The sequence below is a fragment of the Amphiprion ocellaris genome, chromosome 22, assembly GCF_022539595.1.
Source record: "Amphiprion ocellaris isolate individual 3 ecotype Okinawa chromosome 22, ASM2253959v1, whole genome shotgun sequence".
Classification (NCBI taxonomy): domain Eukaryota; kingdom Metazoa; phylum Chordata; class Actinopteri; family Pomacentridae; genus Amphiprion; species Amphiprion ocellaris.
This window is the reverse complement of record NC_072787.1, coordinates 12,742,106-12,753,262: the sequence shown is the minus strand read 5'-3', so window position 1 is coordinate 12,753,262 and position 11,157 is coordinate 12,742,106. Positions and strand designations below refer to the sequence as shown.

Here is an 11,157-nt window from a genome sequence, read left to right as displayed (position 1 = left end):
CAATAATAGATCAAATATCACATATTAAATTAAAAGCAAATACTTGTGACAAATTATGACAAATTTGCAAATATACTTTAAGTTTTTATTTTAAAATACTTCTCTTTTTAAAAAAAATAGTTTTCTCTCATTAGACATGTAAACTTAGTCTATTTTGTAATTTTATTGATTCCTATTCAGTTTGATTTTAATTTCCATGTATTTAAAAAAAAAAAAAACAGAAACAAGTCATTTTGAATTTCCAGTAAAATAATTTTCTTGCTTTCATTTTTTAATCCTGACTGTTTGATTTTGACAGTACAAACCCAAAAATGTAACAGCAAAAATTTCAGTTGAACTTTTCTCACCTTGTCGATCGCCCTCACCTACACTTTCCAGTACGGGAAAAGAAAAATCCCAGTAAGTCGAGGAGCCAGGGTCAGCTGGAGGTTCGCTGGTAATGTCCTCCTGGTCAGTGTGATCTGAACTTGCGATGCTGAGGACAGGTGGACTATTGGAGGGCTCCGACTCTGACAAACCTGTGTGGGGAGGAAAAAGAAGTGACCTGTAGTGACACGTTGATGTTTATCTCACAAGCTATAGTACAGCTGATAACCTACTAGAGTGTGAACTTGCTACAGATGGATGTAGGGTAGAGATCTCAGGTGTTTGAGCAGATGTGGCAGGATTCTCCACGATGGAAGAGAAAGCACTGAGATCTACCGTAGAACAAAACGGGACTGGAAAACAACACAAGAGTAGAAATTTAAGGTCAGAAATAGTCTTGCAAACGACTGTAGTCCAATTACAAGAGACAAGAAACCAGATGTGCTAGTCTTACCCTCAGTGACAGGCTTAGATGAAGCATTGACTACATACACACTCCAGCTGTACTGGATGTGTTCAGCAGGGATGTTACAGTCTTCACACATGGCAGTAACAGAAAAAGTCTGATCCCAGCTCACATGGTCTCCGTGACACTCAGGGCAGGACACAGACATCCTCCTAGATTGGATGGATTTAGACACATAATGATCCTTTTATTCGGTTTAATAAATTCTAAATGACACCAGGTAGACTTAGTGACTTTAATGAACGAATAATTACTTGTTTTATTAACTTGTACCTGATCAGGTTTGGTGTTATGGTGATGAAGGTCTCTGATGAAGCTGAACGCTCTCCGCTGTGGATGGTGAGCGTAAACTGGAATTGGTCAAAGTTGTGCTTCAAGAAACCGACGTGGAATTTGAGCACCGGGGATGAAGTGTGAACGTGTTGGTTAAAACAGGAGCTGGCGATGGAGCTGACTGGCTTACATGTCCAACTGTAGCTGCACAGAGAAAATTAGATGTTAAAAAAAGACGTTAACTTCCAGACATGCATATATTTTATGAGGGGAACAGGAGAGACATGAAGCAAGATTGTTAAAAAAAAAAAAAAAAAAAAAAAAGCTAAAGCAGCCTAAAATGAAAGCAAATTACTACAAAAAGTCAGAAAATGACCACAAAAGAATATTTAAAGTTGGTAATTTTCTGAACAGGAAGAGTTTTTGACTGACAAGCTTAGAACAAACAGACCAGGAGACTGCAGAAACAACAACAAGACTCCCATCAGCCACAGCTTGGTGCAGAAGATGTCCCACGCTGAAAGAAAATCAGGAGATGATCCAAAGACTGAGGAGAGAGCAGGATGCCCTCTGTTAGCAGCTGGAGGGCCTGACACTAAAACATGCAAGTACTGACCTCAGCCAACCTCAGCACAAAGGAAGAGATTGGTCAGGCCCTCCAGAAAGAAGCTGCTTGGCTGAATGAAGACAGACAGAGCAGGAGGAGGAGGACGCCTTCGTCATTGCACAAGCCAATAACAAAAAGCTGTCAGAGTAAAATAAAAAGTGCTCTGTCTGGAAATAAATCTGTTAAATCCTTGGACTGAGGAAAAAGAAGTAGAAAAGAGAAAAATTAAGCTAAGATTCCTGCAGCTCAGTGCCACAATACCTTCTACCATAACAGCATATGCTGCAGGGCAACACATGCATTAAAATAAGATAAAATGAAATAAAATACCATAAAATAAAACAGAATTAAATTAAATTAATGAAGTGAAATGAAATAAAAAGTAAAACAAATAAAATAAAACATATTTAAATTAAATTAAATTAAATTAAATTAAATCAAATCAAATCAAATCAAATCAAATCAAATCAAATCAAATCAAATCAAATTAAATTAAATTAAATTAAATCAAATCAAATCAAATTAAATTAAATTAAATTAATGAAATGAAATGAAATAAAGTAAAGTCAAATAACATTAAACAAATTAAATTCAAATAATAAAAATTAAATTAAACTAAATAAATCAAATTAACTGAAAGTAAAATCAAGCAAAACAAATAAAACAAAAACATATTTAAATTAAATTAAGTTAAATCAAATTAAATTAAATTAAAGCAAATAAAACAAAATACATTTAAATTTAATTCAATTAAATAAAAATTATAAATAAAAAATAAAAATTAAATAAAATTAAGTAAAGTAAAATAAATCAAAACAAAATAAAATAAAATAAAATTTAATTAAGTTAAGTAAAATAAAATAAAATTAAGTAAAGTAAAATTAAATTAAATTAAATTATTACCATTGTGTGACTGTGTTGTGGATGTGTTATAAATGCTCTACACTCAGCAGTGACAGCACAACATGACAATTATCCACTAGTGTCTAAAATCTGAATTTACTGCTAACTGTTGTGTTATTTTAAGGGAATGAAAGAAAGGATTTCAGATGCAGCATATATTTTAGCGTTCCATAGCACAAACTGACCATCAGCAAAGGTTCTACCTGAGTTTTGATCAACATCAATCCTACATTATATATGTAAAGGGAGTCCTGCTGCTACTTGGACTCCATCGATGGCGATGTCAGCCACACACAGGAGCCACAGAAGGGGAGTCAAAACTGGGTTGACGAAAATAGTGCACGCTTATACCATAGCATTTTTGATCATCCAAAGTCAAGCTTCTGATCTCAAAACACAACTGCTTTTTAATACATTCTTTTCTTTGCAGCCCATTTCAAGGATTCCTGCCTCAGGCTTGATGTCGATTAAAGGTTTCAGCTTTTACCTGAGTGGGTTCATGGGGAAGTCAGGGTCATAAGATGCCTGTCCATCCAGGGTCACTGTGCCGGAGCTCCTGTTCATGAAGATGTTGGTGCCGCCCTGGATGAAAACCACAGGAGGACTCGGTATCACCTGAACTCTCACACTGTAGTTACTGTACACCACACTGCCGATGACCTGAACCTGCAGTGAAATGACAGGTATAGGGATATATAATATAAAGACAAACCACATTCATTTTTGTTTGGTGTAAAACATCGCAATAAGAAAATTGGCAGAAATCCACCACATTTGTTGTGAGAAAGCACATGAAGACCCTTTGATCCATTTTAATTTTAAGACATCAGTTTAGGGATCAGAATGTGGCATTTTTTCTGATGACCTACCCTGGATATAGCAGTATAAGTGTCATATGGCAGGAGGTGGCTCTGTAGTGTGAGACTCTGTCTGTGTGTGTCTATTAGAGGTAAAGGGAAGGTTCGTCCTGTAGAGTCAAATAAAGTCCAGGTGTAGTTAAGACCTTCTGATACGTCACAGTCAACCTCCGTCTCATACGTCACACCCAGACGGATGACTTGGTATCTTCGCACCTAAGCACAGAGACAATATTATTCTAAGATTTACACTGTAAAAAAAAGAAGAAACTTATTCAACAAATTTTTCATGTTTTGTCAAAATGAAATAGTTACCATAAACAATTAAATTATGATAAAATGTTGTTAAATTATGTACATTTGTTTAAAAAAAGAAAAATGTAAGTTACATCAACACAAAACATCTATATTTTACATTTCCTACTATAATCAGAAGCATCTAAGTGATTGTTATTTTACACATACTTGCTGCTATTTTAAAGAAAACCCTTTATGTTAGAGCTAAAAACAATGTTTCAAAGGTATTAACAGCATAAATGCATTTAAAATTTGTGAACATATGCTAAAGGTGTAAAGCCGGTACCTGTAGTTTCAGGGGCCCCATGTTTTTGACCGGTGGAGGCCAACAAGGCCGACCCACGACAAAGATGCAGCTGCTCAGAGAGGCAGAACTGACCATGTTAGACACAGTTACTTCCAGTCTGAACTCTCCTAACCTGCAGAAAGAAACACAAACTTTAAATAGACACAATGATAGGACAAGCTGACTTGTATGTCAGGAAAATTATTTAGAAAATAACATAAGATCAGTGGCTGATTGTTACAAGAGAGAGAATTCAGTATTTGTCACATAAAATATTTAAAGTAATCTTACAGTTTTGATATTCAGAAGTGTAAAATTGATGTATAATAAATAGCTGGACAGTTATTTAAACTTGAATTGACCGGCGGAACCATAAAACTAACTTAATATTAAATTAAACTCTCTGCCTCACCTGTGGAAGACGTGCTCCTCTGTGCTCTGTCCAGGTCTGGTCGTTCCGTCTCCGAAGCTCCACAGGAAGGTAAGGTCTGTCCCCACATTCACTCGGCAGCTCACCGACACCGTCTGGTTCTGCAGGACCGAGGCCTGGTGGACCAGCCTGTTGAGCTTCACTGCTCTCTGGACGACCAGCGGGAAAGCATCGGACGTGACGGACGTCTGACCATGAGATGCAACGACAACTACATCATAACTGTGTTGAGAAAGGTGAGATGGAAAGGAGGAGTTTCATCTATTTAATTCTACATTTGGGACAGTTTTTTTTTTAATTTTAGGAGTTAAATGCCAGAATTTGAAAAGTGACTATTAGCAAAAAGCATGTGAAACCCTGTCAGTTAGAGCACTGATATCAGAAGCACTGGTTTATTTACATAAACATTTGCATTTTGAATATTTTGCATGTACCTGCCAGGTTGTTGATATCTTTTAGTGATGGTCCTTGAGGTGGTTCTGGCTGATCTGGAGTCTCCAAAGCGCCAGAGGAACTCCACAGGATCAGGTACATCAGCCACAGCCAGGAAGGTTATATCTGTGTTTGTGGGATACGCCTGCTTTGCTGCTAAAATTCTCACAGCTAGAGGACAAAAGAGAGACATGGTCACTATAAATGCAAGAAATATCTGTGCATTAACAGCTGTATGACTGTGTATTTTCACAGAAATTGAAGTTTTTGTTTGTAATGTTCAGAGAAGTGGTCAGAAAATAGCAAACTAGGGAAAATTTCGAGGTTAAAAGAAGTTTTCCTTTTATTTTAATTCAATATTTTTAAAGAAATGTGGAAGATATATAAGGCAATTGTATTTTTTTAAAATAGAAGATTTGTTTGAAATTGTATTTAACAAGAGTTATTATCCCTGCAAGTAGATCAAAGTACATTTTTTTTATTGTTGCAGCACGCAACATTGACAAAAACTGTCTTAAGTATTTCTAGCAACTCAACCATAATGTAACCAAATTTAATTACATTTTTATTAATGGGACAAAAAAGACATATAACAAGCTGTCAACACTTTTTCTGTTATTTTATGGAATTATTTCATATTTGCATTTTTTCCTGAAATTAGGAGGTGTAGTGTTGGACTATAGAGTCACCATTAAAATAGAAAAAATGTCCTCTCCTTGTTCCCCCCATGAGCAGACTGTTAACTAACAGTATTTTTTTTAAGTTACAGTAAAAACTCCAGGGAATTTACTGTCAGTACCTTTTCTGTTATTTTACTGATTTAACATTTGCAGTTTTTAAACTGAAGATATGCCACTAAACAACAGCAAATGTCCAATTTTTTATCAAAGCTTTATCAATAAAGAACAGAAAACGCTTCTTCTTTTTTGTGTGTGTGTGTGTGTTGGTACACTGATAACTTAATATTATCTTTTCTACTACAGATACACCATAAAAAGAGATAAATTTCTTTACTGTAGAGTGATCAATAAAATACAGAAAATGTCTGCATTTTGTTTGGTTTTTTTTTTAGTCCAGATATGGACTGCCAGTACTTCTTTTGTTTTTTTGTTTTTTTTTTTTGATATTTTGTAGATTTATTTCTTTAAATGTGTACCACAGATTCTGAACATTTTATGGGACAGATTTTGCACAAACATAAACAACTAAAGGGTGAATTTGTTTTTTAAAAAAGTGGTAAATGTCATAAGGAATAGAAACGAAATCGGTGCTGCATTAATGTTTAAATGGATTCTATTTCTGTACCTTTGCCATCTATGCTGTGAACAGGACTTGGACTAGGGGTTGGTTGGCACGTTGGGTTGATTCTGTCTTGCGGCGACGCTTTCCTGTTCCCCTGAACGCACGCTCTCGCACTTCTGTTCTGAGAAAACACTCGATTCTCGGTTTGAAACTCAATCACAACTGTCCCAGTGTGGTTAAAAAGCAAAACCACCTCCGTCTCTGCTCCTGTAGCGTAGCTGCAGTTTCTGTACAGTGACCTTGCATTCGCCAGCAGACAGACAGTCACGTTTGATGCCGCCGTGATGCTGAATAAAACCAAGGGATTTAGATTTCTTGTGGCCTCACTGGGAATATTTAACGCCAACTTTCCAACTGGATCTTGAACTAGGATGTGAAGATGGAGGTGCAGATGGCAGCTGGAGAGATCGGAGGTGTGGAGAAGGTGGAGGGTGTTAACATGGCAACAGATGAGATGCTGACTGATATTAGAGTCATATGTGATGTTGCCATGGTTACAGTCCTTTTCTTTGCTGCTGAGGTTTCTATAATTCTCATAATTGCGGTCGTCCTTTGTGAGGTTGAGGATCAGCCGGTGTTTCACGGTGTTGAGCAGCTCCACATCCTTAGAAACAGTCAGCTGATTCCCAGGTTCTCTAAGGTCAGAGACGACAAGACATGCAAGCACCTGCGAGAACACACAGCCACAACATACCCACAGACACACAACTGTGAGATTAGGAGACAACACTGAATTTATTCTGCTCTCAAATTAGATATTTAGAACAAAATACCTGATAATCCACCAAATATATTTCCATCCATAGCTTGAAGTTCTCCCTACAGTACTTGATCTGGTCTTGTTTGAGTAATATTTGCTAAAGCTATGTTTTTTTAACAGATCTGCATTACTATTTGCATCATTAATGCCACACAGTAACATACTCATTGACTGATAACAGAATACTTACAGCATCTATTGTCTCCTGCATCAATCTGTAGATACTGGAGGCGTTCACTGACACTGTGTAAACTCCGTCTGTTTCAAAAGTCCAGTCCTGAGGGCAAATAAAATTTTTTTTTTAAAGTTGTCACATTAAACATATTACAGTAGATTCATAAGGAAAATTTCAAATTAAATGTTGTTGCTGCTGAGTAAATATTAAGTCCATTTTCCAGGAGATTTTTCATTGTTTATATGTAACTAAAGCACTTCTTGTTGGCCTAAAATAGTAAATTATAAGTGGAGAGAAGCTTTCCTTTCATAGTCAAATTGAAATCAAAAATTCTTATTATTTGTTTAGATATGTAGGTTTTTGGAGTGAGTTGTGACATCTTTAGACAGCACTTCATACAAATCCAGCATTAAACTCACTGTGACTCTCTATTACAGCATTTGTCCAGAATTTCTTTAATTCCAGCAGAATTGTGGTGCTCACTGTCTTTTACCGTCTCTACGGTGTTTACACACGAACCCTTCATATCTTGGTTTCCTTCAATGTAGCAGAAGCTGTAATTCTCATCAGGAGAACATCAAAATGTTCATTTTTCAATCATGCAGGAAGAGACAAAATAGTCCAATAAAAATTGTTTGTTATTCAACTAATAAATTAGGATGCTTTAGTAAATGTTTCACATTCTAGGTGCTGACCCTTGACTCCTATGAAATAACAAACACTAGTAAGATAATTAATTGTGGTAAAACCTGAGTGAAAGCTGTGTTTTCTTTCCAACATTTGTCATTTATATGTAGGTTCAGATTCTGTTTGAAGACTAAAGTCATCAGTCATACATTGTTTTACCTGATCTACCAGATTTATTGGAGTATTAATCTGTAAAAAGATATTTGGTGTCATCAAAGTATCAAAATGTTAAAAAAAAAATAAAGAATTTTAACAGACCAGTGGTGAATTCTTTATATACACTATCCATCAGAAATCTTGAATTCAGGTATCCACCTTATATATTTACATGATATATTCTGCTTTCAAACAGACAATATCTCAACATTTGAAGCAAAAGACTTTGAACAGCCCATAATTTTTATTTTAGTACTGAAAATTTTGCAGTCTTTTCTGTCATTTTCATTATTGAGCTGTAAACCTCTCTGATTCTTTGTTAGAGACTGCTAAAGCAACTACTTCTTTTTCTCATTTTGTGTTTATCAATGGCTTATCCATGCAAAATCCATTTTACTCTGATAATGATAAACTGATCAGAACTCCAGCCTAACATGCTAGTTAGTAACGCTGTTTCTCAGTTAAACTTACCACAGAGCTGTTCAGACAGTCTGATTTGCAAAGAAAAACTGTCTCTTCACTCTCCTCATTTTCCTGTTTTTCCTTGTGAGTAAAGCACCTGCAGAACTCTGTAGCCAGACCTTCCTTCACATTTGCCTGCAGTGTGTCAGTGTTTCCCTGATATGCTGCCTTCATAATCCCACTTTTAGAGTCTGAGGGGATGCAGGAGGGGACACCCGGGGGGCCGTGAAGCAAAAACATCATTAAGCTGAATGGAGAGGACTGAGAGACGGACAAGTGGAGGGAGGAGGAGAGTGTGGAAAGGGGGTTGGAGACGTGGACGTCTGGAACAAAGAATGAAAGAAACAGGCAAAAATAACACAGACGTGACGTTATGTAGAGCAGAATGAATTTTCAGGAGAGAAAATAAGTTTGTTTTTGAGAACTTACGGATCTCATATTTGCCTGGATTGTTAAAAATCCAATCTGAAGACGCAGTAAAAGAACCGTCCTCCAACACACTGACATGGTCTGAACTTTGACCTTTAGGGGACCACAGAAACTCCACAGTGACAGAAAAAAGATCCAGTCCTCCAAGTCCCAGAATCCCTGGAAATCACAGAAAAACTCGACTTGTACGGAAATTTACATTTCTACAAAATTATGTAAATATGATTTGGATATTGTGAGGTCAGTTTTCTCTTTTTGTTAACATCTTCTTTTATATTAAACCACATAATAATCAGATTCTGAATGAAATATTTTACAGCACAATATAAAAAATATTTTTTCAAAAATATTCTTTATTTTAGAACAATATCTGAATCACTTAATTTGTACAAGTAATTCATATTTCTAATTAGATATATTAAGTTTAAATGTAACATATTAGTCAATTATTACTGATACTTTTAACAATTTTACATCTGAAGCTGTTATGAAACAATAAAATTCTGTTTTAATTACAACACACAACTTGTTTTTTGTTTGATCCAAACATGCAATTATTTTTGCTTTTTCCCCATTTTTGACATGTATATGTATTTTGTAAAAAGTTTAAGCTAATTTCAAAATAAACAAATAAATAAACACTGACTGCAAATAAATTCACGTACAGTTGGAGCACTGCTGTGAATAAACAGACTTTCTCTTTTATGAAATATAAAATAATGTAATAATCATTCATAACAGCAAATAATCTATGATTATTATTGGAATTATTTACATACAGTACAATTTATTTTTGTTTTATATAAAATCACAGAAAATATACTGTAGAGATGCAGAAAAATAGGAAGTAATGGATAATGTAAACCATAAAATGTTGCATTTAGACTAAAAGGTAAAGTAGAAAACATTTTCTCAAAACAAACACCTTCAAGTAAGGAACTATTTATCACAGAAGAGGCAGCATCTGTGCAAAGTAAAGGTATATTTCCAAGAACAACACAAAATACAGTGGCAGCTGACCTGTGGGTTGACTGGGGTGTCTGGCCAGGTTTCCAGAAACTTCCACGACAAAACTCTCTCCAGCCTGAACCCTCTGAGGAGATGCAGACACACTGAAGTTGTGCAGAAAAGGTCCTTGAGTTGTGTAGAGAGCCACAGTTCCTTCCTGTTTCTTTCCTATAGGCAGCAGGTACAAGGCACTAGAAAAGAAAAGAAAAGAAAAGAAAAGAAAAGAAAAGAAAAGAAAAGAAAAGAAAAGAAAAGAAAAGAAAAGAAAAGAAAAGAAAAGAAAAGAAAAGAAAAGAAAAGAAAAGAAAATCAGACTCATCCAAACACAAATTCTTCTTAAAACTCTTATTAATTTCATTGACTTTTGTTGGATCCGGACATGAGACAGCTTTAGACCTGCTATCATCAAAAGGCAGCAGTCTGTCTCACCTTTGTCTTTCACGGCCACTTTTCACATCTTTTGTCCCTTCATTGGATGATGTGTTGAAACACTCACTGACCACCAAACCGTGGAGCTGGTTGCCACAGTAACAAGTCTCTGAAGACAATGCTGCAACCTGGTACCTTCAAACAACAAACAGTGAAAAGTAACACAGTGGTGTTTAAAATGCTGAGTGCTACAAGTATCAAACTACACACACATACAAAACCATGTGGTTACACCTCTTGTGATGTTTTAGAACTAAGTAGTCTGGGTAGTTAGAGTAACAAATATGAAATTTGATGTCATTTTTGGCAACAGCAGGCACCTTTTAATTAAAAAAAAAGAAAGAAAAAGTTAAGTAAAGGTTTCTGTTTGAGACCAGAGTAACGTACACATTTTATTTTAATGTTTTTAGACTACAAATTAGATGACAAGATGAGCATGCAATGCATGTAAATACATTAGATTTAAATATTTCACAATGACAACATACCACAGCTTCACAACTATGGCGCATGTCTTTGAAATTTTTATTCAAAGCATAGTTTAAGCACGTGATATAAAATGATTCAAACCAAACTAATAATTTTTACTATCAGTATCACCTCAGATAAACAGCATTCTCCCAGCAGTTTAAAAAAAACACACACACGCACAAAATGATTTTGTGCGTAATTTTACGCAAGAAATATACAAACTCCAGTTTTAGCTGAAACGCAGCGGACCCACTCTGCTCTTCTACCCCCAAACTCACCCCTCGTCCAGGCAGCATACAGAGCAGGTTACCGGGTCAAGGTCACGGGCACCCTTGGGTGCATAAAACCTGAGGGAAGAGGA

General features: G+C 35.7%; 1 protein-coding gene across 1 annotated transcript in view; it reads right to left on the bottom strand.

Moving 5' to 3' along the window:
• Positions 1-125: 125 nt before the first annotated feature.
• Positions 126-11,157, bottom strand: part of LOC129348051 (polycystic kidney disease 1 like 1-like) — a 36,072-nt gene continuing 25,040 nt past the window's right edge. The window contains exons 2-16 of the mRNA XM_055007335.1: positions 10,326-10,460; positions 9,909-10,087; positions 8,889-9,047; positions 8,469-8,782; positions 7,170-7,256; positions 6,223-6,886; positions 4,920-5,088; positions 4,468-4,707; positions 4,056-4,188; positions 3,485-3,688; positions 3,103-3,281; positions 1,106-1,309; positions 821-984; positions 600-719; positions 126-518 (exon numbers count right to left, since the gene is read on the bottom strand). Of these exons, the coding sequence (XP_054863310.1) occupies positions 265-518; positions 600-719; positions 821-984; positions 1,106-1,309; positions 3,103-3,281; positions 3,485-3,688; positions 4,056-4,188; positions 4,468-4,707; positions 4,920-5,088; positions 6,223-6,886; positions 7,170-7,256; positions 8,469-8,702 (2,652 nt within the window). The 5' untranslated portion in view covers positions 8,703-8,782; positions 8,889-9,047; positions 9,909-10,087; positions 10,326-10,460 and the 3' untranslated portion in view covers positions 126-264. The remainder of the gene's footprint in view (positions 519-599; positions 720-820; positions 985-1,105; positions 1,310-3,102; positions 3,282-3,484; positions 3,689-4,055; positions 4,189-4,467; positions 4,708-4,919; positions 5,089-6,222; positions 6,887-7,169; positions 7,257-8,468; positions 8,783-8,888; positions 9,048-9,908; positions 10,088-10,325; positions 10,461-11,157) is intronic.